Source organism: Uloborus diversus, chromosome 7 (genome assembly GCF_026930045.1).
Source record: "Uloborus diversus isolate 005 chromosome 7, Udiv.v.3.1, whole genome shotgun sequence".
In the NCBI taxonomy this organism is placed as follows: Eukaryota; Metazoa; Arthropoda; class Arachnida; order Araneae; family Uloboridae; genus Uloborus; species Uloborus diversus.
Genome location: NC_072737.1, coordinates 69,699,929 through 69,727,837, shown reverse-complemented (window position 1 = coordinate 69,727,837; position 27,909 = coordinate 69,699,929). Strand labels below are relative to the sequence as shown.

Genomic DNA, 27,909 nt, shown 5'->3' with positions numbered 1-27,909 from the left:
AATGCTTGAAACATTATTCTTAAAGCAGTTTCAATCTAAACATCGTCAAACATAAAGAGTTTTGCATATCCAAGCATTACATTTTCAGCAATTTTATTCTGGAATGCAATATTCAAAGGACTTGATCTTAAGTGCTCCCAATTTACTTTTCTTGTTTCTAGAAACATGAAATTCAAATTATTTCGACAATTATAATTTATTTTATTCATTAAACTAATTTTTTTAAAACTAGTGGCAGCATGAAATTTTAGTTACCCATTTTACTATTTCTAAAAAAGTTCCTGGCAACATCAAAGCAGCTCTCACAAATTTTATGGTGTCTCGTCTGTAGCACGTCGTAAGTTATCATAAATATCTTTAATCATCCATCTGAGTAATTTATTAAAAACAAAATAAAGTTTTCATTTATATAATATGACATTTTGTGCTTAAGAATATACTATTTTAATTCTTTTTTTTTATAGAAAATGGGTCGACGTCCTGCGCGGTGGTAAGTAATGTTATTGTAACTATTATTGGTTGTTTTGATATCATTATATGCAATGAATTGTATTTTATTGATCAAGATTTTCACGCTTCTAGATTCTTGATCAAACCTTCAGTAACAATTTTGAGTTATGGAGTATGACGTCTAGTTCCGTAGTTTGAAAAAAATCTTTGTTACTATTCCGTGAACCCCTTGCTTAACTAAAAACGTGTCAAATGTAGGGAAAAGTCAACTCTTGTAGCAGTCGAAATACTTCAACTGGTTGAATATTTGGCCCGTAACAGGGAAGGTGAGAAAGTAGGACATGACAAGAGGTGAGGTCTCGGAGACCGCTCTACTTTCAAAGTTTTTAAAAATCGGGTGTTTTTACATTTCTGTAATTTCCCTTGAATATTTTTTTGCTCTTATATTACCCTTTAACTTCTAGTAGTGCATGCCATATAGCTAGGAATAATTCAACCCTCTTTGTCTCCAGAATATCATTACGTAACTTTTGTTATCATTTCAAACAACTCTCAACTTCATTTAGACTGCTCCTAAAGAAAGCAATTGGTTAGCACAAAAAGCTATTGTGAAAAACCACTGAATCTGACTGAAAATTTAAATAGGGGTGGTGGAATAGACTTGAGCAGTTTGAGACCGCACTTCCCCTGTCACGCGGTAAAATTTGAGCCATAACAAGAGACTTACGGGCAAACCAATCAACTGTTCACCCCACTTCCCCTTTTCACACTTGTGCTGAAGTTCGATGCAACCATGGGTGCAAGATCTTGCGTCTCAGGACGGATTTCCGTATTAGTCAAAATTTCCGAGACGGAGGTCGGGACGGAAAGAAATTCGATTGACTTTCTTCCAGTTTTTACTTAAAAAGGAAAAATAGAGTTTTTGAAAAAAATGCTTTAATATATTACTGGACCGTTCCATAACTACGAATTTACATCGACATTCTCTGTTTTCCACCATGTGCTTATTTTGTTTGCGACCTGCTCTTTGACGAGTGCCTTTTATTAGACTCGCGCCTTTTGATTTTCTTTAGGTTTAGCTCTGTTATTTCCAACTCACTGCATTGCAGATCGAGGAGGTGCTCGCTATTCTCCCTGACTTTTCGAAATAATCGGCTCTAATTGAAAATTTAGCCTTTTCTCATTGTATTTTCGATCATCCTTTCGTTTTTTTTCATTTGCGGGGTTTTTTTTTTGCAAACTTTACACGCATAAATGAAAATTATGTACGCTCTTAAAATCTCTTAAGAGTTGAATCTGCATCACCTATTGAGAGTGATTGCCGACAAGATGAAATGTGTTCGCCACAGCAAAGGGCGTCTACATACCAGGTAAAATGGAAACTATCAGAGAGTTTGAAGATTTTAATGAAAATGGGAATTTTGGAAATAATCGGGGGGGGGGGGGAGGGATTTCAAGCTGGTTTTGGAAACACCGATGGGCAAACCGTTCCTGCATTTTTGACGAAGACTTGGGGAATCACTAAATTCTAATGTCATTGAATCGAACACTCGCTAGAATGGAAATATGGGGGGGGGAGAGAAAGGAAAGGAGAAAAATAACGGCAGCACGAGTTTGCGAAAAAACGCTGCTCTTGCAAAGAGGGTAATCTGTCCGCAAATTAACCCATGATACTGAGGCCTTAAAACGTTGATATCTTGGACAATCTAAAGGGGGGGGGGTTACTCATGGGTTACAGTGTAAAATATCGAAAAACTGAATTGAAAATATTTTTTGAGCTAGGAGTGGTTTGATATTTCTCCACTGCAAACTCTTAAAAATTTAAAAGTCAAAAAGTTTTAGGCTGTCTCTAATGATGTAAAAGTGGGTTTTAAAAAAGAATCGAAGACTGGAGTCTTAAAAACACTAATTTAGGCAATCTTTGGTGAATTTATGAGAGATGGTTTTGGTGTTCTAACATGAAAATGTTTTGTAGCTGATGTATTAAAAACTATTTGAGGCTATACTTAAATGACTTAAGTTAAAGGGCATTTGCGACCCTCTCCCGACTGTTTGTAATTGAAGTCTTAAATTTTTAGGCTGTCTTTGGCAATGTCAAGAGGGAGGGAGGGGGCTCTCTTTAGGCGAAATTCCGAAACTGGAGTCTTAAAAGCGCAACTTTGAACCGTCTTGGGGTTCGGGGTTCTCCTTTCCCAAAAATATTCAAAGCTGAAGTATTCAGAACTCAGCTTTAGGTAATCTTTGGAAGACTTAAGAAAGGGGAATTCGGAGGCTTTCTCTGAATAGGTTTTAGAATTTAAATTCTTAAGTCTTCGGTGATGAAAAGGGGAACCGCAAATTTAAGTCAAATTTAGTGAACTTAGGGGAATTAGTTCGGAAGGGGGGGTCTCTCTCCCCGGGTCTTTCTCGAAACATTTTCGAAATTGAAGTCTGTGGTTGTTTTGGCAATGTGGGGGAGGGGAGTTGCTCTTTCAATAGAAAAATAAATCTTAAACCAGGGGTCTGGCCAGAGGATATTTGGGTCCGTTAACGGACCCTTCACAAAAATCCGATCAACCAAAACGGACCTTTCACAAAATCCCGATCAAACAAAACGGACCCTTCACAAAATTCTGATAAACAAGATTGGATCTGTCACAAATTGTTTATTGAAAGAGCAAATCTGAAAGCAAAATAACGCATATTTCTGTGCATAAACCGATAATTTTTGGAACCTTTTTTTAAGTCAAAATAGAGGGATCAGCTTATACAAAATCGGCTAATTTTGAGAAAAAAGAAAAAATCGGCACTCTTGCGATGCTCCAATGCTCCTGCAAGCCCAATGCTCCTGCAAGCGATAAATAATTGCTACTGCCAAATAAATATAATGTTTGTTTGTTTTATCACAGCTAATTAACAGCGGTGTTGTTGTAAACGTTTCTGAAAAGGCATTGGTAAGCACTTTTCTCCACTCATGATTTAATAAACAATAATATATATCTGCAAAATGAACTTAGAACTGCAAAGGGATAGTAAGGGTGAGGAAAAAATATGATCGCTTCAGATAGGGTTACTAACTTAAAAACTATCACCACCGTGCGATGTTCAATTGTTATTTTGGGAGAAAATTATATGGGTTTTGATTTTTCGATGCTAACAAGGATGATTAACTTTAAGTTAACTCTTTTAATTACCGTTTTTTTTTTCTTTAGAGGTCTACATTTTGAAAAATGCAATCTTTTAACATCCGATATGAGAATCATATTTTGTTCTTTTTCAAGCTAACTTCGCTTTATTAGGATTCAAATAAATGAAAAGTCTCTTTATTTCTGTTAGAACTCTCATTTCAAGTTTTTAAAGCAAAATTCCATTTTCTGTTATGAGTCAAAAATTAAAATGCTGAATAGATGGTTTATTTTATTTTATTATTTTTTTTTTGGGGGGGGGGGGTCAACTGTGTTCACAGATATAATGATATGTTATCATTGGACTCTAAAATGCAATTTTAAAATAATTTTATCAAAAATATTTCTTTTACAAGCCGTTTTTATACTTTTGATGCCTTCACTTTGAGAATTGCGATCTCTTTGCATCCGCTATGGGAATCCGATTTTTCGAATTTTTGATGATTGTTACGCTTTGTTAAGAGGTAAACAATTGAAATATCTTCTTATTTTTGTTAAAATCAAGGAATTTATAAGTTAGAAACGAAATTTCGTGCTTTTTAAGAGTGTCTTGGGTCAAAAAGTTGAATGCTGAACCCTATTCTGAATTTTGTTTTATTTATTTATATTTTTGTTACAATTATTTTAAATACTGTACAGAAATATATCTAGTATAATTTAACATAATGCAGAATGGTAGATAAATATTGATACTTGAAAGAGCGATGCCCCCCCCCCCCCCTTCCGCCAAATATTAGAAAAAAAAATCCAGAATGATTTTATCGTCATAGAAGAAAACACTCAACTTTAAGTTTAATTGATGCAGTTTGTGCCATCTCTAAATTCTAAAATTTCTTTTAACAATTTTTTTTTTTTTGCGAAATTTTTTGATTTTTCACAAAATTAATTCATTTTTCACAAAATTATTTGATTTTTCACAAAAAACGGACCCTGTGAAAAATCTTGAACAGACCCCTGTAAACAAAAACTTACACTGTGATTAGTAAACACAATGAGAGGGGGGGGGATTCCACACCCCAGCACGAAATATTTTCGTTTCTGAAATTTTAAGAGCTTTGTTTTGGGCTTTCTTTGGATGATTTAAGGGAGAAGGACGTAGGAAGATACTTTCAATAAGTTTTCAAAATTAAAGTATTAAAATTTTTAGGCGGTTATGAGTTATGTTTATAGGTAAGGGGGGTGCTATTTCTAGAAAAAAAATTTAGAAACTGAAGCCTTAAAAATTGAAATTTAGGACATTTGTGGAACTTAGAGGAAGGGGTTCTGGAGTTCTCTTCCAAAAATTTTTTGATGCTGAAATATTTAAAGCGCCACTTTAGGCTACATTTGAGTGCCTTAAGAGGGATATGATTCGGGGACCCTGCCTGGGGTTAGGATTTAGTTCCCCTATTTCTTTTTTTTTAAAATAATTGAATATTGGAAAGGGTACCTTGTTTAAAAAATATATCTACTTCACAGAAGCGATTTTTTATTGCTAATTTCACCAGCTGCTATCTTATGAAAGTAATCTTTTTCAAATGAAGACTGTGTGCTGGAATGGTGCCAGTTCATTATCATTAGTCGGCCATACCCTTCCCCCGCCTTTCCTTCTTTTCTGGTTTGTTTGCGCTACCTTGGGTAGACTTTCCGATCAGAACTGATTTATGTTGCAAAAGTGAAAATCTCATGTCCCAAGTGATTTTATTGCTACAATAAAAATGTTTTCGATAGGCAAAAAACTAATGGTTGGGAGCTGCGAGAGCTTTTATCCCTAAGCTTATCCAACATCGTCTAAAATTGCGTGTTTGGAACTTCAATTTCGAAATATTGCCGAAGGAGGGTTCCTGAACTCCATTACTTCAATAGTGTTTAAAAAGTATAAACAGGGGTCGATCCAGCGCCAAATTGGGGCCGCTTTGCGGCCCCTTCACAAAATTCCGCATGGCAAAAGCGGCCCCATTCACAAAATTCCGCGTCGTAAAAGCAGCCCCTTCACAAAAATTTATAAAAAGGCAGCCTTTTCACAATATTTTTTAACCGCAAATGTGTACGCATCTACGTGGGAGCCTCTTCACCTTCCCCCATCTTATCTTTTTGCTTGCTGCGTGAGGTGTTTTTGCTTGAGAGCGTCAGAGGGGGGACGGGAGAGGGACACTTGTGATTGGTAGCTTATTTTCAGGAAAATCTTAAATTTTTCTTTGATTACGCAATATATATTTAGTATTAATTTGCGTTGAGTTTCAAAATCCAATTCTAAAATAACTTTACTTAAAATAAAATTATTTTACATGCTGTTTTTATATTTTTATTTGTTTTGAAGATCTTGATTTCCTTACATCGGCCATGGTAAACGAATTTTTCGCATTTTTGATGTTTACTGTACCTTGTTAAGAGGCAAACAAATAAAATTTCTTATATATTTATTAACATCATTAAATTGCAAAGTTTTAAACGAAATACCTACTCTGTAAGAACGTCAAAAGTCAAAAAATGAAATGCTGAATGCTGGTGCAGTATTATTTTGGGTTTTAATTACTTTTAAGTTTTTCAAACACATATATGGAATCTTTAATGAGTATTTCACTTCTGTGTTAAGAAATATGTGATATCTTTGATTCTGTTCATATTGTATTTATTAGGAGTTATCATTACGTTCAGCAGCATGTGCAATTTTCATTGCTCTTAAAGTATTTGAGAGAGGCAAATAGGAAATCTGTTGTGAGACTTTCACCTTAAGAAAGTGTGCCTTGCATACGCATATTTGTAAAAAGCAATAAATGTAATGTATGTGTCAAATTACGAATAAAATGTTAAGGGTCTTACTTCCCCCCTCCCCCAGCGCATTTTCTCTTGACAGCTTTTAGGTATTCTTTAAGAACTTGCAATCACCCTGAAACCTGTCTAGGGCTTTTCTACAACGATACGACAGCTAAAAATGCTTTAATATAATCTTTTCCAAGAAAAAAATCACGAGAAGGTCTTTTTTACAAAAATAAAGAAAATTCACAAAAATATTTTGCTTTTTCACAAAAATAACGAAATTTCACAAAAAATATTTTGCCTTTTCACAAAATGGGGACCCAAAAAATAAAACCTGGATCGACCCCTGATAAATGTTATGAAAGATAGAGTACAATTTCGTTTTTAAAGCTTCAATTTCGGGGAGAGCCCAGAACGCCCCCCCCCCCCCTCTTTCTCTAATATTTTTGAAGGTTGCCCAATACTGTGATTTTGCGACTATCAGTTTGAAATAATTGATGTAAGAGTCCCTGAACCCCTACTTTCCCTGACCTTTACCAAAATGGCCTACCATAGTGTTTTTTTGGACTTCAATTTAAAAAAATTTCTGGGGGAGAGCCCCCGAGACCCCTTCTCCTTATTGCCGGATTTTAGGGGGTTTTTTTTTTTTGGAATTGGATGTCAAAACGTAACAATCACAATTACAATTTAAAGGCTTGAAATTTAAATCAAACAGATTCCAAAACTGGCATTGTTAAAATCTACAACTTTTATACACAAATTTTTCCTTAAGCCCACATGCGGGTGGGGGGGGGGGGACTGAAAACATTTTCCGTCTTGAACACATCACTAAACTTGCACCCATGAATGCAACCCAGATTGCGCTCTAGTAAAGCAGTGTTTAATATGATTCATTTTGTGTATATGTCATGGTTCTGGGAAATCATCTTCAATTTAAGTTAGTTTTTTTTATTTACCAAGGAAAAGCATAATGAAGCAGGGCACTGCGGCTCTCCAATTAATTTCAAGTTCACCAGAAACATGATTTGATTATAGGATATGATTACATCTGATACTCAAGCTCTAGCAAGGGTCAAAGACTTCCTGTATTTCTAGTAAATCCCATAGTTTTTTAATGTAAACCATCTTATATTACGTATGGATCCTATGTAAAGAAAAATCCTGCTTTTTCGTAATCTCACGAATTGTCTCTTATAATATGCATTTATGGCCAATGTGCATGTGTCTCTCAATGAATAACGTAGCATAGACATATGAACCATGTAAAATTTTCCTAAGAATATGATTTCCTTTGCGATCCAGCACAGCATTGAACAAAAAGAAGTTGAAAGATTTTCAAAGAAAAGGTTTAGTTTCTAGGAAACATCCATTGCTTCTCTGTAGTTTAACTAGTGACCTTGGACCTCTGTTGGTGTAAAACTGGGTGTATGCAGTCAAACCACTTTTTACCTGGTATATCTAGTGTAAATTGTCATAATTTTTGATATAATAATTTTCAAGAGTTTTAAACGAAAGCTTAGACAGGGCTCATAGTCCTCCTATATTTCCTATATTTTCACAATTTGTCAGATATTCTCCTATATTTCCTCACTAACTCCTATATTTTTTTTCACTGGATGTTAACTTTGAGTACTTCAAATGTTTCAAAAATCGGTCTTCATCTCAGATTTTTTTGGGGGAGGGGGGCTCAATTTTTTTATCTACTTGGTTTACGGGTACAAATTGGAGAGGATAATGGATGGTTCTATTCTCCACTTGGGCTCTTCTAACACCCCCCTTCGTTTTACAGATTAGGTGAAATTCACCCTTTATACAATATGTGTGCACATATATATATATACACTCACATTAACTAAGTTATGTAGTCAGCACCTGGTAATTAAATCAGCCACTTATGAATTAAGTCATCAAAAACGAAACAAAATCCAGTTTTAACATTTAAAAAATTGCAGAATGTTTGAATCAAACATGTCCCCCTTAATTATGTCCCTTGATGTCCCTTAAATGAATCATGCGCAAGAGACTGACACCATTTCTCGCTCTCTCTCCAAAAAATGTGATGCATTGGAGCAGTCTTTTTTTTTCTTTGCCTTCGTTTAGTAAAATTAGTTTTTTTTTCTGCAAATAGTGAAACAAAGGGGAGGCAAAGTATTGCACACTTTTTGTAACAATTTTCTCATGATATGTCCAACAGAACCAGTGAGATGAGAGAGACATGGAGTTGACTTTTCATAGGTAATGTTAGCATTGAAGCAATGAGGTACCAATACCGAGGACTATGGGTAGATTTATGACATTGAAAAAAGAATGTCCAAATTAATTATTATCTAGTTTTATCAATCAATGAGAGATGCATTTTTCGAAGCATGTAAGTTAAAATCTGAATTTTATAATTGATTTTTCATACTGTTTTGTGATAATTTTTTGTAAATAATAATTTTGTAGACTGGATATTTTGAGTATGCAGTATACTTCTAATAATATATTGTTTGACCAGAATTTAATAAAATTCTCTAGAATTGTATGTGGATTCCTCGTTTAAAAAAAAGAGTACTCACACACAATTTTGCTTAATTGAATCAAAATTGTCTTAAACAAACGTGATTCATATAAGTAACTGTGAGTACAAAAATTCATTTGCTTGCACATCTGTGACTCTTCACATTGCTATGACTTCATGCACTACAGAATTCTATTGATACTGGCTCTGTCTTTTTTTTTGTGTACAGTGCTACAAACATACTAGATGCTATACTTTTTCGAAATTCCTATATGTTTTTATACCAAACTCCTTTATTTTCCCTTTAAAACTCCTATATATTTTGCTATCAACCTCCTATATTTTTCCTTTTAAACTCCTATATATTTTTCCCACCCGCTATGAGCCCTGCTTAGAATTGCATTTTAAAATCAGAAAATTAATTTCCCAGTAAGGACCTCTGACCCCGTTCCATTCCCTGACATCACCATAACTTGAAGCAGAAAATTGTAGTATTATCTATTAATTGGTTCATAAAATTATTTCTCCTTGTTTTTTGGGTAATGACAAATTGGTATGCTTATAATAAACTCTTCTGATTCACAAGCGTCCGGGAGCATGTCGCTCCTTCTGGATGGCGGTGTCGGTGTTCCCCGGAATCAGCTAATGTATACGCGATTACCCTGTTGATTTTACATTAATCTTTAGACAATCTGGTGTCTATGATCCCTGGCATTCACTTCTTGAATTCAAAAGGGAAGCAAGTGCACGTCATGTCAGTTTTCCACGTTGAGGCAAATTTAATTCATTTTATGGGGGGAAAGCCCCAAAATGCATTATGTTTTTCAAAAACCAGGGCCCCTCTTTGTCTAAATGACCTGCCTGCAGCCTGCACCCATAATGGAGCATCGAAATCTCCCGTGGTCTTGCACCTCCTGCTATGGGTCAAATCTGAAGTAAACATGAGACTAATCATGAAGATTCCAATGAAATCTCCATCTATAATGATACGTTGCTTTTTAGAAAACATCAACACTGCCATTCATTTTATTGAGTACAAACCAGCTCGGGACCCCGACCCATGCTCTGTCACCACTATAATGGATTGGACCTAACTTTACCCCCCCCCCCCCCATTTTCAACCAATTTCAATTTTACTCCTCCAATATTCCTAAAAACAAATTTACGATTCCACTTAGGAATCAAGATTTGCAGTGCATTTCATGATGGTGCCATTTTCGCACAAGGAGGATAAATGATCACCTAATGCTCGGCCGAAATCAAAATTATTTATGAAAAGCATAAATACACCTTTTTGTAAAAAAAAAAAACCTTAAAGCACAAATGTGCAGGAGCACTGCAGACATGTGTTTTGGCATTACAAGGAAGGGGGGATTTTTTTTTTTTTTTTTTTCCAATTCAGAAAATTTGATCTTATGGATTTAAATAATTCAACAAAAGTCTGATTTTTTATATTCATTAGCTCACATTTTATGCACTGAAAAAGCCATTCCTTGTAATGCAGAAACGTGTCTGCAGTGCTCCTGCACATTTGTGCCTTTAACGTTTCATTTGCTTTTAAAAATTATTTACCTTTGGCGAACTAGAAGTATATAGATTGATATAATTTGTTTTATATAATTCCAACTTGATTAATCCTATTTTTTATTTATTTGCTTATTTTTAATTCAAAAAATAACTTATTTGTAAAATAATTGACATAAACAAAATCTTTTAAATAATGTGTAATTAAATTTCAGCCGGAATTTTATTTTAAAATCTATTATTCTGACGTGGAGGTCTATACTACTACTCCAATGAGTTCAAAATTCGTCGCGTATGTGTCGCTGGTTCTTTTTAAAACGAAATTAAACTTGGTACTCGGCTACTCAGCCAAAATGCAACTCAGTACGTGTTTAATTTAAAGCACTCCCCCCCCCCTCCCCGTCTCTCTCAAGTCTGGTTGTTAAGTATTCTGGTTTGGGGGTCTGATTATTTAATAAAATAAAATAATTCTAGATTTAGTTTTGTTTTTTAACTTTGAGTATCTGATTGTGCTCTTCTTTAAACCTGTCCCCACCCCCAAATGTATGACATCTGTTTGTTGATACAACATGCTTTTATTGTTAAATCTCTCAATCTTTTTTTTACAGTTACCGCTATTGCAAGAATAAGCCATATCCTAAATCAAGGTTTTGCAGAGGTGTACCAGGTAAGTAGTCTCTACTTTTTAAAAGTTCTTAAGCTATTCACAAAAGGGTGATATTTTTTTTTTTTTTAATTTCAACACAGAAATGAAATGAAAATTAAAAATGAAATCCATTTATTGTTGCATTCAATTTTGATACATTTTCGTAAAAACTGACCTTTGCTTCATGTATAATTATGATTCTTTTTTTATGCACTTGAAATACTTTCTATTTGAACTTTGTATTTAATGTGTTTCATGAGATACTAAGTTGTCCTTGATATTTTTTTTCACCTTTGTCTAAAAATTTTGTATAGATTTTTTTGTGTATAAGTAGTATGGCAAGATTTTATTTAAAATACCCATTAGAAAAATGAAATGTGTCGAAATAAAATACATCCGTTTTCAGCTTTGACCTTGACCGGAGGTTTTTTCACATCGCTCCTCCTACCTAAGACCCCCCCCCCCTCCCATAGGCTTATTTGCCACTGGGGTAATTATTACGTTTGCAGAAGAGTGGCCAGTTAGCTGAAGGAGTTGACTGGCCACTAGCTTGTAACTGAAAATTTAAATTTTCACGTCTACTCTTTTATGAATGTTGGTGCATTTGATATTACAGGGTGGTGACAGATCAGGGAAAAGTTAAGGAACTTTATCACTCAGGGAATTTTTAAAAAAAATAACAAAAAATCAGGGATAAAATAAAATAAAATTTTCCCTTAAATTCCCTACAGATTTTCCACAGTATTATATAGTGCCGCATCTTTGTGCATCTTTTTTCCTCAAAGTCAAAGAATTCAATCTTGGGATGAGCTTCCTAAGATTGCTTTTGTGTCTGTAAGTTGTTTGTTTTACCTTACTAGCATTCCAAGCTACATAAAATAAACAACCCTACAGGCAAGGACAAAGCCGTCATTAATGACTTTGCTCCCTTGCCTTTACTCATTGTCTTGAAATAATTAGCATACTGTTTTTCACTAGTTCAAGAAAAAAATATTTGTTTCATTTGTCAATTGAATTGCTAAAATTAAATTTTGACTTGAAAATCTTTTTTTTTTTTTTCCCCATGGAATTATTTGTTGTCACTTCAGATTACACAAAGGGGTTTTTTATTCTTTTTTTTTTACAACTGATGAAATCATTTGAAATTGAGTTGTGTACATTAGTAAGTATTTTGAGTATTTTTTTAATAGTTAAAATGCTGTATTCATTCATTAAAACCTAAGTTCTTGATTAGAGCATAGCTCAATATGACAGATAGTTGAAAGATTTTAATTTGTTTTACATAAATATGTCTATTCTGCCATGTGCAAGTAAAGGGCAGAAACTGCACATTTTGTACTTTTAACATCTATTGTACCTTCTCGCTTATTTGGTTTCCGCTGAAAGAGAGGCACGAAAAAAGGTCTTAATTCCAACAATTTCCTATTGTTAGTAAGTACTGAGTCCACCTCATTTCTTCAAATGTTTCGAAAACTTTAAAACTCTACCTTAACTGTCACTTGTTATTCTTGCAGCAACAATTATACTGCTTAAAAATTCAGTTCAAGATTATTTCCGTTTGAATTTTTTAGTTCTATGATTAGATATGTCTTTAAGAGTGGTTTTAATAATTTCTTAGAATTCTTATGTTAACTGGTTCCTGGAAATAAAAGTATTTGTTTTAGATTTACTACAATATTTCTCTATAATTTAATATACTATTTTTACCAAAATAAAAGAAGCGTTTTTTCAAAATATGTTTTTAATTAACAGCTTGAACCATTCTGAACACTATTTATTTAATATGCAATGCTTTTCAGGTAGGGCAAAGAAAGGAAACCATTATCATTGTTTACATAAATCAGGGGAATTTAGTGAACTTAATCAGGGAGAAGTCGGAACTTTTTTTTTTTTCCTGTTCCTATCTCCACCCTGTATTAGTTGCAATCGAATCTGGCTAAAAGAAAAGATCATTTGATCCAAGCAATTTTAATGTGAAGTATTTTATGTCAAAAATCTCTTGTACAAAATATTAAATGCAAGTTTCAATGGAGGTGCTAATCTTTAATTTGTGTTTTTTAGATCCGAAGATTCGTATTTTTGATCTTGGAAGGAAAAAAGCGAAAGTCGATGAATTGCCTTTGTGTATACATTTAGTTTCTAATGAATTTGAACAAATTTCCTCTGAAGCCTTGGAGGCAGGTAGAATTTGTGCAAATAAGTACCTTGTTAAAATGTGCGGAAAAGATTCTTTTCATTTAAGAATGCGGCTACATCCTTTCCACGTGATTCGAATCAATAAAATGTTGTCCTGTGCTGGAGCCGATAGGTAACTATTTTTTATTAATATGCTTATACTATTACTATACTGCTTATATTTCTTCCTCTTCTCAATTTTTTTATTTAAATTTTATTAACTATCAAATTTAGCGAAATTAAGATTGACTGCCATTTTATTTTTAGTAGGTTCCCATTATGTGTCTCCTCAAATTTCAAAGAAAAACCTACAACTGTACTTTTTGACGCGCTTGGTGGAAAGATTTTCTTTCCACCCCAACTTGAATAGTGAATAAAATTTAGTTTTATATTTTACTAATTGAGATCAATTTGAAATTTTGTTACAATAATAACCTTTTTATGTTTAAAAATAACTACATATTAATTGTAAAGCCTGATATGGAGAATTTTTCATTTCGGCACATTCTCTGCTTTAATCCTTTCCTTTCATTTTGTTACTGTTTTTCTCAGTTATAGAATGATTTTTATCAATTTTTCACCAAATGATTTCATCAATTTTGGATAGTACAAATTTTGTACTTGTAGCATTTATTGTTTTCAGTTTTGTACGTTTCTGTAGCTGGTTACAGTATGGATTATATTATCGTGCTCATGGAAAAAAATCCCCTACTTATTGCTTGTTTCTAATTATAGAAATTTTAAGCTATGCTGTTGGGGTAAATTAATGCTTGATGTGTGCAGATGTAATACTTCCATAGTATTTTACATCAAGAATCTCAAGCAACAGTTCTGTTCCCAGAGAACAAAAGATTTTTTTTAAAAACTACAGGGGATGATACTTTTCAAGGCTTTTTAGGTGTTCTGTTCCACAGGGAAGACTGGAAATACTAGGAATTTTAGGTTGTAAAAATCAATACCCGATATTTAAACGGCCAAAAATTATAGTTAAGGTAAATGAATGAAATGATGATAGTAAAGAATCAGTAAAAATTATAATTTTACTGCAGATATTTAAATATTAATGTCTCATAAAAGCAAAAATTCTTTTTATTTGACATGTTTCTTGAATTTTATGCTAATTTAATTAAGAGTACAAAAGTCATCAGTATCAATTGTTCTGTTTAACTTTTGTTTTTCTTTTAAAGCTGAAATAATGAATGGTTAAGAGAAATCTTAAGTATAAAAGCGAAATATTAAATTACCATGCTATTGTTTTATAGTATTTTTTCCCCTATGATGAAACAACCAGCACATTAATGTTCTTATGCATATATCAGTGTTTGTTCATTAAAACAGTAGCACCTTGTTATATTGCTCTCTTCTTCAGGACTAGAAAAATCTTAAAATCTTTACGTGTCCTGCTGGGTATGTTTGTCTAAAAGGTACATGCCCGAATAAACTTTTACATGCACAAGTTTTTTGCTAGCATTAATCACACAAAAAATTTATTTCATAGCTTTATATCTGAATTAAGAATTATTTCGATATACAACATAAAAAAAAGTTTAAACAAATAGTACATAATAAGTTATTAAAATTAAAGATACTTAATTTAAAAATTGTACTGATTACATGCCCAACTGGGAATGTAAGGGTAAAAGTTTCATCCCGATCGGAATTTTTACATGCCCCGGGCATGTTGGGCAATATAATTTTCGAGCCCTGCTTTTCTTCTGTTTCCCCAAATATTTAAAGGCTTAAAGTTAGAAAAAATTTACAACAGCACGTGGTATTTACTCAGAAAGGGTCTCGTCTCTATTTTTTCAATGGAAAAAGATGTCAATGCTTCTATTCTTTATACAAGGGATCTTTAAGTAATAGGTATGACCTCTTTTCGCGTGTTAACTGTCAGCTTTCTGTGTTTTTTTTTTTTTCATGTGAATGAGGATAATGTGTTTCAATATTAAAATCTATATTCTCAATCAGCTGCAATGGTCCTTAGGACCCGGTTTCATGAGTACTCAGCAGCAACTCTGGTTAGCTCACTGCAAAACTTTCCCCTGCATTTATTGCCTAGTTCTAATCATAGAGTTTAAGCTATGCTGTTGGGGTACATTAATGTTTGATGTGTGCAGATGAAATACTTCCATAGTGTTTTACATCAAGAATCTCAAGCTACACTTCTGAGCTTAGCTCATAAATAGTTACTTTCGGAGATATTTGGGAGGTTCGTACTGTGCATCCATCGCCCAAGGTTTTTTTTTTTTTTTTTTTTTTAATTCACTGGAATATCAGCAAGAAAGAGAATTCCTGTTATCCAAATTTATATACAGTAAACTCTCGATTATCCGCGGAATTTGGTGGCACAAGTACTGCAGGTAATAAAAATAGCAGATAAATCGCAAAAGGGCTAAAATGAGGGACAAATAAGGTAAAAATTGTCCTTCTTCAAAAACTTAGCTATATTAATGCATAATATTTTCTTCAAATAACAAAAATATATACAGCTCAGAGTCAAAATGTTTTGTATCTTTACACGACTGAACATAACATTGATAAAGAACAAGTGTGTGTACGATGAATCACAGAAGGCAAATGAAAAAAAAAAACGGCAGATTTTAAATTGATATTTGCTTTTTACTGTGAAAATAAATGTTCCTGATTGTTGATTGACTTACGGATAATCAGGAGATAGCTATACCCGCAGAATATTTCAGTTTAAGATAGCATGTAAACTACTTCACACTTTCTTTTGTATTGGTACTAAGGCCTACACAACGAGTGAAATACAGCAGGTGTCATACTGGCCCAAGTAGAAGAAAACATACATCCTTCTCCAACTGCTTTTAGTACAGAAGACATTTGTACTTGGTTGCACTAATCCAGAAAGTACTGGAATGCTCACTCTAATCTCGCAGTAGATCGAAAGATCACTTTCATTTGCCATTTACTCAAGAAAGAATTTTCATTGTCCATTTGATGTTTGTACCTTTCTGACACCAAAATTTATTTAAATCAATCTTGTTTGATATTAGTTTTAGTACATTTGTAAACTAAATCAAAACCATTTGAAAGTTATTGTATTATAGATTACTATTTTTAATGGCCTCTGTTATATCACACTTTTTCTTTATCCCCCGTAAACCGCGATGTAGCAAGGGGTTGCTCATTCTGAATATAGAGGGAAAACATGGAAATTTATCTCCAGAATTGAGTGGCAAACCTTGTTTATTTTTCCCTCTTCATGACTGAATAGAAAGCTTTTATATGACTGAAATTTCAGCATTTAAATAGTGCATATACATGTATAACCTCTTTTCACATGTCAACGGTGAATTGAACCTCTGATCCTGGTTTAATGAGTACTCGGCAGCCAGGGTTGGCAAGGTTTTGGACACAGGGCGGTAAAAACTCTACCGTCCTGTCCAAAACCCTTGTGTCCAAAACTGTCCGAAAGTGTCCAAAACTAGATTTTTAGAAAAATTGTATTTTTTGAGATAACATCAAAAACACAATGTATCAAAGTAATGTTTTATATTGAACATTTATTCAGTGTGAACATTCAACTTATTTATGCAGCTGATTTTAATCTAGTAACGTAAAAGTTGGAGTCTTGATTAAAATTTCAATTTGTATGCATGATTTCATTTATTTATATTTTTTTAATTGATAGTAGTAACTAAATTTCTCTATGTTTATGCATGTGCAAATCAAAGCAGGGTTGACAAGCTTTTTACCATCCTGTTCAAAACCCTTGTGTCCAAAACTATCCAAGATTTTTTTTGGGAAACTAAATTTTATGAGAAAATATTAACAGAACAAAATTCCAAAATTATATTTAGTTAATATTTTTATTCAATGTGAACATTCAAGTACAAATTATATGTGTAACTTATCTATACAGCTGACTTTAATCGTGTTAAGTAGAAACTAAATTCTTCATTAAAAATTTCAATTTATACCCATGAGCTTAAACCAAATTTTTCGACATTAATGCAAAAGAAAGTGTTCAAAATATAGTTCAGTAATTGACTTGAATTCAATAAATCACAATTTTTTGTATTTACAAAATGTATTATATTCAAAATATGAAATAAAGAGTAGCATAAGTTTTAGAATATAAGTTTTCAATCGTCAATTTCTTGTTCTTTAATCTGATTTAAAAAATAATTTTCATTAAAACATCATATAATTTTCAAAAGCCATTAAAAAAACTAAACTTTTTTTTGGACCTAAATATTGCACATTTAATAACATTCCTTTGAGTTACAAATAGAACTGAAATTAGCTGTCTTGCTAGTGTTGTAAATTTCCTTTCATAACTCTACCAACTGTTACATAAAGAAGTTTTTATGTAATAGAGTTATTGGCAATTTGTTTAAAGATATTTTTAAATGAACATTTTGGAGATAATTATTACCAAATATTTATTAATTAAACCTCATTAATATCTAAGTTTATGCATTACGAATTGATTAGATTACACCCCTTTAGCTTTAGCATACTTTTGGACAGTTTTGGACGGTAAAAACCACCTGTCCTGTCCTAAACCAGTTTAGGACAGTCCAAAACCCAACCCTGTCGGCAGCACTTTCGATTGGAAGAAATATGTTTTAACACTCCCCTGCATTTATTGCTTAGTTCTAATCAGAGTTTAAGCTATGCTGTTGGGGTACATTAATGTTTGATGTGTGCAGATGAAACACTTCCATAGTGTTTTACATCAAGAATCTCAAGCTACAATTCTGAGCTTGGCTCAGAAGCAGTCTGTATCGCCACAGGGTCCCCCCCCCCCCTTTTTTAAGTGCTTTATTTCAGTGACCTGTTACAAAGGGCCCTTTAAAGCAAGGTTCGTGGGGGTTTTTTTAAGTAATGAAAAAAGTCTGATTTTTTTTTTTTTTTTTAAATCTTCAAAAATTTGTGGGTATTAATTACTTTACATTTATTAACGTAATATATTTCAAACTATAGATGGAAAAAACATGTTTCTTTAGCTATTTTCATTTCATGGCAGTAGCTATTTTTTAATAATAGTTTAAATAGGCTAGTTTTAACATGAATGCATGGTTCAAATTAAATTTAATGTTTATCCCCCCTCTTCCCAAGCTACAATCACCAATCCTTCAACCATGATTCTAAGAAACAGTAGCATAATCGACTGCCGCTACAACACGTTCCAACTTACGCGAAATGACTATAGCGAGATTTCTTTCACCAGTAAAGAATTTTAGACCTAACACGAAGATTTAACTATATACACTGGAAAACTGAACCATCCCAAAAAACAAATCTGAGTTTTGGAATCCGCTTCTGTTACAGCCGTCCGCCTCTTTTTTTTTTTTTTTTTGGTTATGTGGTTTTAATGCTGCTTATTTAGAATTCACAATTTTTTTCAGCACATAATATATTTTTTTAGAACTGGACTTGCACGTTCCAGATTTTGCCACACCCACTCAAAAAGTAAAATTCAATTGCATATAAGTTCATTTCAACCACTCATACAAAATCATTATTAAACTTGTCAGTTTATCTTAATTTTTTGAAGGCTTTAGAGAATAAAGGTTTAATCGGGCGATATAGCAAAGAAATAGGGAATTCTAATACTTAAAAAAAAATTGAATTTACTGAAAAACAAAGCTTTACTTCAGTGAACGAAAATAACTGTCAAGTTGCATAGATTATTAGATACACTGTTGGCACCAAAAGGCAGTAAATTTATTTTTGAAAACTTTGTGATGAATCATTCAGCCTTTGTCCCATTTATTAATATTCTGCCCCATTAATTACTACAGTAAAACCTCCACTAAAGTAGTGCACCACAGGTGGTTAACTTGCACAGGTTTCACAGTATTATGCTGTTTACTAAATATTTTTTAATTTAAACATCTATATATTGCATTCACTATTTTTACCTTGCTCAAATTAAAAGGAAAAATAAGAATAGTTATTAGTTTCTGTACTATGCACTGATGTTTTTTCAGTCACAAGTAAATGTTTTGATAAGGTAGTGGCATTCATATAATAGTTTTGCCAATAACCATTGCAGAAAATTGGCAGAGACATGGAATTTTTTCATGCAAATAGAGTATGAAACCTGGATGTGTAAGTATCGGCTTTGTTATTGGCTACTTTTTTTTTTCGTGAACGGACCTTTATCATCATTGAGAACAGTAATTTCCACACCCTACTTGTGTGCAGGTGTGATACTTTCCTAGTATTTTACATCAAGAATTATATTCAACAATTCTTGTAAATTTGTCCGTATGAAATAGAGAATTTATTAATTTTTAATGTAAACTATTGTCGATTGCAAAACTTCTTAGACTGTGATTGTATAAAGTACTTTTTCTTTTAGGCTTCAAACTGGCATGCGAGGTGCATTTGGCAAACCACAAGGTACAGTAGCTAGAGTGGATATTGGTCAAGTTATAATGTCTGTACGAGCTAAGGACCAACATAAGGAAAATGTAATTGAGGCTTTACGTCGAGCTAAATTCAAGTTTCCTGGCAGACAGAAGGTAATTGCCTAAGCTGCACTGTAATTTTTGTTTGTTTTCTGTTAATTCAGTTTTGTTCTAAATATGCATCTTTTTGCATCTATAGTGAAGATTTGGCATTTCTTTTTTCAGACATTTGTTTATTTTCAATCTGTCTCAAGTTAAGCAGTTACCTGAAAAGGTAACAGCAACGCAGAAGATCTTCTAGTTTGACATGTATACTCTGGTTTCGGTAATTGTTCAATAAGGTACATGCGTTATTGTATCTTACTGGGGGCTGCTCGCTGACGCTCACCAACCCCTGAAGATTGCTTCGCAGAGATTTCAATGGTCGATTAAAAGGAAACAGATTAAAAATGCATTATGAGCTCCCTTTGGTTCAAAAAGCATCCCTCCGCCGAACATAACATCAATAACTTTAATGGAGATGAGGATTATTTGAATTTAATTTTTAACGGCTTGTAACTTTTTTCCTTTGGATATAGAAGCTCAGTTTTTCTACCGAGGTCGAGTTAGATCTGAAGTAAAAGAAGCTGCTCCTTTCAGTGGTGTCAAAAGGAAAACTGTAGGACTAGTCTTTCGCTTTTTACTGATAGATTTAATGAAGAAAGTAGTGTCTAAATTTTAGCTAAGCCTAAAGAAGTTTGAGCTAAAAACTCAAATAACTCCTGCCGTATATGTTAGAGCATTGAAACAAAATGTGTAGAATGCAGAAACTTCTACCATTTCTAATATGTAGTGTTAATATGTGCAAATAACTTTTCACCCTTTATGGGCAATTTATGCGAAATTTGAGCTTAAAAACTTAACATGTTACATTTGTTTTTGCCTTGATTTGAAGGACTGAGTTTCGCGATGTGTACTTTCTCGACAGGTTTTTTTAGTTTTGTGAGAAGGATTAGATTGACAACGCTTACGATTTCGCGTCATCATGAGCTATACAGGCTGTTTATATAGCTGTGCTGTGGTTGACTTAAATTTGCATTTTTGACGAAGGTCAAGCACATGTAGCTTTAAGCGGAGTTAGGTCCCTAGAGGGACTAATTATCAGTAGTTTAGACCACCGCAAGTTACTTAATAGACCTCACGATAAACAAACTCTGTCAATGAAATGACAAGACTGTGAAATGTACCATATCATAATCATAACTAAGTCAATGAAAATTAACTAAAAGGTGTCAAATAAAAAAAATAATTAAATAAAAACAAAGAACCTGACTGCGTAAAAACCAAAAAAAGCTAAAAAGAAAAATGTATAAGCCCAGTAGTTTAGAATATTATTATGTACTACTGAATAACTACAACGTTGAATTAGTTTTATAACCGTACACAGATAAGAAATCATAAATTCAATAGCAGAATAGAAGGATCCAGTCAGGGCTCATTCAAATTTTGCGGGGTTCCTTGAATCGGAAAGGCTAGGACCCCACTGTTGATCCTTCTATTCTGCTTTTGAATTTATGATTTGTCTTATCTGTGTACGATTATAAAACTATTTCAACGGTGTAGTTAGTCAGTAGTACTCAATAACATTCTAAACTACTGGGCTTATACATTTTTCTTTTTAGTTTTTTTTGTTTTTACGCAGTCGGGGTTTTTTGTTTTTATTTAAATATTTTTTTAACTTGACTCATTCAACCTTGGTCTCATTCATTATCATTCTGCCATGTTTATTTACTAATTATTAGACATCCTAATATCAGTATAATGTATTCACTATTTTTTAACTTCACTAATGATAAAAACAAAAAAGAATAGTTACATTTTTGCTTTGTGCACTAATAACTAGCAAGTGCTTCAGTGAGGTCGATAAGTTCAGTAAAAGTTTTGCTTATGCAAATTTCAGTGAAATGGCAAATTTGATGTTATATAACACTATTCTCTTGGTGGAACAAGATCTGGAAAATTTTTTGAAGTCATTAAAATATCTTTGAGGGATCATGGGAAGAATAAAATGTAGAGGGTTTTTTGTTTCATCCTCTTTTTTTTTTCTTCTGTTCAAAAAAGCTCAGTATAAATAGAACTAGAATGTTTGCTTGTTTCTGTTACTGCAAGTTCAAATTTTTGAAAAATGCAGGTATTACTTGTGACAGTAGACCAATGCTTGTTAATGTACTAACAATTAAAACAGTTTGGTAAAAAAAATCTTTTTGATTCTTCTAGATTGCAGTGTCCAAAAAGTGGGGCTTTACAAAATGGGAGAAGGAAGATTATGAAGCAATGAGAGCTGATGGTCGCCTGAAGCCAGACGGTGCTTATTGCCATTATTATAACAACCATGGACCATTTAATGTGTGGGTTAACATGCAACGTGAATTAAGAGGACTTGATTAATCGTTACTTTTAAATAAAGATTGAAGTAACAATGCTGTTTATTGCTCTTTTCTTCCTCCCAACTAGTGATTGCAATACCGGTATTTTCGGTACTAGCTGAAAATAATAAAAAAAATTTAATTTAAAGAATTAGCATAAAGATTGCAAAATGATACTGTCGTTACAACATAGTAAGATGAAATCATATTTTTTTGTGTGCTTTTGTAAAAGTTGATTTATTAAAGAAATGTGAAAACAAATGACCAAATTTAGTCCAGTGTGTCGGAAACTTTTTAACCAAAGGGCTAATAAAAAGAAAACACAAACCTCTCCTGCTAAACAGAAAATGTTCTCTCCGACAGGAATTGCAACTAGCAATAAATTCTGATAATACACACAATACAAAGGACTTCTGGAGGAGGTGAATCGTTGACATTACCGCCGACCTGCGTGAAAATACTTTAAACTGTAGAGAATTTAGTAGATTTTTTGTGAAATTGCAAATGCCGGTATTGAATTTTTGATCTGGTATTGCCATCACTACTCCCAAGTTTGTCTCAGTTGCTTGGTTATGTTGAATTTTCTTATAGTTTTAAGAAGTTGTATGCCAGTTATAAAAACAAGTGCTAAATCTTTTTTTAATGATATCCCTAAACCCACAGGATTAGTCACTTGAGATTAGGCCATTCCACGGAAAACTCATTTTTTCGTAATGTTTCATATATTTTATTAAATAATACTTCAAAATATTAATGGAGCAACTTCTCTTTGTTTAAAGAATTTGATTTCTTGAGCAAAAAATTGACATTACCCTTTAAAATTATTCCTTTTTATGAAATATATGAACCATTACATGCAGGACAATGGGTTGAATGAATGTTCAGTTTTCAACATTTAACAGCAAGATAACAGGATTAGAGTAATAAATCGATGAGTGAAGTCATGCATTCAAACCTTTTACGGACACATCGCCTTTGTATTCTAAAATTTGTCATCTTCAATTTTTGCAAATTTCACTACTGTTTATGTTGGAAGGTATTAAAGAACTGCATGTTTATGAACATGTTACGGACTCAACATACTTGTCACGTTTGAGTATTGTTTCAATTACTGTTTATAGGGTTTAAACAACAATACTACCTCATTGTTCAATAGTTACAATAAAAGAATTCACTGCTATTGCTATATCTTCATCATATATGCGAGAGATGCCCACCTGGGGCAGTGGGCATGCTGCAGACTGTGCCCTATTATAAGTTTTTTAGGGGGGGGGAGGTACACCTAAGATCTAGGCAGGGCCGCGCCAAGCTTGATCGGCGCCGTCGTGCAAATGTCTTGAGCGCCTTCATGTAGTGACGCTCGAGCAAAATATAGTTAATTCCTTGGGTCAGGTTTTGTAAACAAATGCAACATGGAAAAAAATGTATTTGGCATTTAATTTATTAAAATAAAAACAATCTGTAAATTATTTTGGTACATAGTGTACGTGTTTACTTCTAATCTCTTAAGTTATTTCGAGGATGGGCTTGTAAGGGACGGGCGATTGAATCTGACTTTACTTTTTCTCTTGGAAACCTTGCATCCGTTAAAAATAGCTACTTTTATGCTACAAATAGAGAAATCTACTTATCTTAAATTTTTCATTTAGTCGCTATATTTGGTTATTTGCAAGATGGAAGTAAGCGTAAATTTTCAAAAACAGAATTGGACATGGGTGCAAGACCTTTCGTCTCAAGACGGATTTCCGTCTTGGACAAAATTTCCGAGACGGAGGTCGGGACGGAAACAAATTCGATGACTTTTCTTTCAGTTTTTACTAAAAAAGAAAAATTGAGAGTTTGAAAAATATGCTTTAACCACTAGATCGTTCCTGATTTTTCGGAATAATCGTCTCTACTTGAAATTTTAGCCTTTTCTCTTGCTATTTTCGATTATCCTTTCGTTTTTTTTCATTAGCAGTTTTTTTTTTTTTTTTTTTTTGCAAACTTTACACGCATAAGTGAAAATTATCTGCGCTCTTAAAATGTCTTCAAGTTGAATCTGATACCACAACAAAGGGCATCCAAAGGGAATTTTAGAAAGAATCGGGGTGAAATTTTAAGCTGGTTTTGGTTTGAAACATCGATGGGCAACCGTTCCTGCAGTTTTAACAAAGATTAGAGGAATTACAAAATTCCAATGTCATTCAATACAACATTCGCTAGAATGGAAATAGGGGGGGGGGGAGAGAGAAAGGAAACGAGAAAAATAATGGCAGCACGAGTTTGCGAAAAACCCTGCTCTTGCAAAGAGAGTAAGTTCGCAAATTTGCCCACGATATTGAGGTCTTAAAACGTTTATATCTTGGACAATCTAAGAGGGGGGGGGGATACTCAAGGGCTGCAGTATAAAATATTGAAAAACAATTGAAAGCCATTTCTGAAGCTAGGAGTGCTTCAGGATTTCTCCTCCGCAAACCAGGGTTGGCAAAAACCCGGGTTTTTTTAAAAAAGCCCATGGACCCAGGGTTTTTTGGGTTTTTTTAAATAAAACCCAAAAAAAAACCCAACTAAAGCTGGGTTTTTTAAAAGAAATGTGGTTTTTTTTTTGGTTTTTTTAGGGGAAAGGTGGGGTACTCATAGCATATTGTAGCATAAGTATATGGACAAAGCACAAAAATTGTCTTGATAAAAAAAGCTGGAAAATTCAGCGTTTTCTGAAGAAAGGTATAAAAGACGACAAAATTCAAGAATGGTGAAGTTTCAGATTTTTTTAGTTTCCATGATTACCAACAGTTAAGGCAAAGTTACTTCTTGAGTGATAAAATCTATTGTTTATTTGCTCGTTTTTAATTTCGACATTTTTTTTTTTTGTATTTTACTTTATTGCATTTCATTTTGTTATGTAAAACTACTGTAGAACCTCAAGTAGTTTAAATCCCTTTTTACTGAATTCCAGCTTAATCAAGACATTTCTTTGAATTTTATGTTGCCTGTTTTTCTATTTCTGTGTACAGAGTAAGAAATATTAAACTTTTTCGTAAGATAATGAAAATACTGTACATCCTATTCCGTTTTCTGTCCGACCATTTGTAAAACCTGTTAATTTCTAAAAAATATACCTTGTTTATTTGAGTTTTGTGACGTGTTGGTTTGCAGAAAATAATTCACATGAGAGCCTTTTAGCTAAAGTAGTATCCTTTGTACAATTTGCAAATATTGAGAAAATCTGACGTGACAGGACTTAGACAAGATAATTTGAGTTCCTTATTGACCAGTTGAAGGAAAAAAGTTAAATATATTTATTTAAAATCTTTGAAGCATTTTTTAATGCCCTTAAGAGTTAAGAAATACTATTAAAGTTCAAAATTCATTTTTTATGTCCATTGCCTATTGCGAAGAAGAAATAAAAAAGTTTAAATTGTAAAAGTATTTAAATTAATTATTTAAAAAAAAAAGTTCTCAGAAAAATTTTAAAAAACCCAAAAGTGGGCTAAATAATGGGTTTTTTAAAATGGGTTTTTTCAAAAAAACCCATTGGGTCCAGTCCGGCCAACCCTGCCGCAAACTCTTAAAAATTTAAAATTCAAAAATGTTTAGGCTGTTTTTAATGATGTAAAAGTGGGGAGGGGGAGATTTAAAAAAAATTGAAAATTGGAGTATTAAAAACACTAATTTAGGCAATTTTTGGTGAATTTATGAGAGATGGTTTTGGTGTTCTAACATGAAAATGTTGTAGCTGATGTATTAAAAACTATTTGAGACTATACTTAAATGGCCCTAAGAGAAAGGGAATTTGGGACCCTCTCCCGAAAAGTGTTTGTAATTGAAGTTATAAAACTTTCAGGTTGTCTTTTGTAATGTCAAGAGGGGGGGGGGGGGGCGCTCTCTTTAGGCGAGATTCCGAAAGTGGAGTCTTAAAAGTGCAACTTTAGACCGTCTTGGGGTTCGGTGTTCCCCTTCTCCAATACATATTCAAAGCTGAAGTATTCAGAACCATGGGTGCCCATATGCAAAATTTAAAAGGGGGCTCACGTCAGATTTATTTCCTTCCAAGGGAATGTTCAAAAAATTTGCAATAGTTATTATTTCGTTAAGAGAAATTTTTTTTTTTTTTTTTCACCACTCATTGATGACATAATTTTATATACTAAACGTTTAATGATAACTAAACTACACATAACTAATATTTACAAAATGATTACAATGCAGGAGTGCAGCCGCACAGTGGAGTATTTGACTGAAAATCCTGGCCAAAACTAGTTTGAAATTTTCACTCTTCTGAAGGCGACACCCTTGTGTGCGTTTGTGCGCTGTACGGCGAAGCTATCCCACTTATAGACACGAAACTTGATATACAACTTGTCTGAAAGGTCTGATGTTACAATTTGAAACTCGATTTTTTAAATTTGAATTAGGAAATGAAATATTCAATATTTTATCCACGGTTTCCACTTTTGCATGTTTACGACCGTAAAAACGATCCTAGTAAACGTAGAAAAAAAACCAATGCATCACTAGATAGGAAAAATAATTTTCTTCAAGAATATGGTTTGTTTAAAGTTCTATCGTAATTAACTGAATTTCTAGAAATTTACAAAGGGAGGTCACTTTTTCGACTTTTTTCAATTATTCAATCAATGTAAACTAAAATTCCTGCATCCGATATTCTAATAATGTTATGGCTCTGAAACTTTTTAAGGAAATAATAGAAACACCTTACCTTCATTTAAAGCGAAAACGGTGAAGTTATGTTGTTTCGCTGATTTATAATGAATTTTTTTCAATGAGTTGAAATGAAAATTTTCAATAATTTTCACGCGATCCGAAAGCGATGCAGCAGTTGGCTCCTTGCCAATAATGCTTCGACACGTGAAAAGTAAACATATGTTTGATGCGAATGGCTATTTTCCCCGTCTTTTCCTTCGAAGATATGTAATTAAGTGCACTGTTCGAGAAAAAAAAAAGTGATTAAAAAATCCTAGTATTCTGTACAAAACGCTAATTTGAAACCGAAAAAAAAAAAAATTATTTTCGTTTGGTTTCAATCAATAAAACCCAGAGTTAATCATGCATAAAAAGAATATAAGACAAGGTTTTCGGGGTTACAAAGAAACTCTTTTCTATTGTAAAAAAATAAATAAATGTACTAGGAAGTTATAACTGTAAAAACACTCGGAAAATAGATATTCAAAAGCTCTTTGTTTTTGAATTGTATATATTGTACATATACCCGTACCTTGGTCGATCTTTAGTTTTACATAGCGTAATGTGTCCCGCTAAAAATTGTACGAACAAAAACTTGGAACTAAAACTTAATATATCTTCAATTTCGCAATGAGTAGGTAAAATGTCTTAAATGAGGATAGCTCGCTAGCGTTAGGAGACAGTTACAATTGTCTCCTAACGCTAGCGAGTAGGCGGGGGGAGGGGGGGGTCTTTTCCCCCTTATTCTACGTATAAGGGGGAAAAGACCCTACCTCCCCCGGCACATTATTTGCAAAAATGATCTGAAAAAATATAAATATTTATTTATTTCATCTAAAATCTATCTCAATTTTAAGGAAGAGCAAATTTTTTTTTGCGAGATCACAAAATAATTTAATTCATTAACTCATTAACGTACATGAGAAAATTAACATAATTGAATGCAAACACATGTTTTAGGGGTGCAATGAATTCCTTTAGCGATACATAAAAGTAAGCGTTTTTCGAAATTAATTGGAAGATTCTCATTCCATAACTTACATATTTATACATTGACGAAGCTGTTTCTCGTAACCCTGAAACTCGTGTCTGAAATTTTATTGTTGTTTGTGTAAATATGTTGATCTTTTCATTCAGTAGTACTTATGATAACTTTTTACAAATTAATTAAATACTTTGTAGGAAAAATTCAGTTAAAATCATGACTTGTCACAAAACGATCGGATTATGCACT

At 33.0% G+C, this 27,909-nt stretch overlaps 1 protein-coding gene across 1 annotated transcript; it reads left to right on the top strand.

Annotated features, from left to right (window-relative positions):
* Positions 1–263: 263 nt before the first annotated feature.
* On the top strand, positions 264–22,048 carry LOC129226632 (60S ribosomal protein L10-like). Its single transcript, XM_054861262.1, has 6 exons — positions 264–337; positions 465–490; positions 10,986–11,044; positions 13,085–13,331; positions 19,536–19,698; positions 21,841–22,048. Exons 2-6 carry the CDS (start codon positions 468–470, stop codon positions 22,009–22,011), a joined length of 663 nt encoding a protein of 220 aa, XP_054717237.1. The 5' UTR covers positions 264–337; positions 465–467; the 3' UTR covers positions 22,012–22,048.
* Positions 22,049–27,909: the final 5,861 nt, after the last annotated feature.

Excerpts from the sequence above, each read along its gene's own strand:
- LOC129226632 (XM_054861262.1), top strand. The coding sequence starts at position 468 with ATGGGTCGACGTCCTGCGCGGTG. Across the intron at positions 491-10,985 it reads GGTCGACGTCCTGCGCGGTG|TTACCGCTATTGCAAGAATA; the intron begins GTAAGTAATGTT and ends TTTTTTTTACAG. Across the intron at positions 19,699-21,840 it reads AGTTTCCTGGCAGACAGAAG|ATTGCAGTGTCCAAAAAGTG; the intron begins GTAATTGCCTAA and ends TGATTCTTCTAG.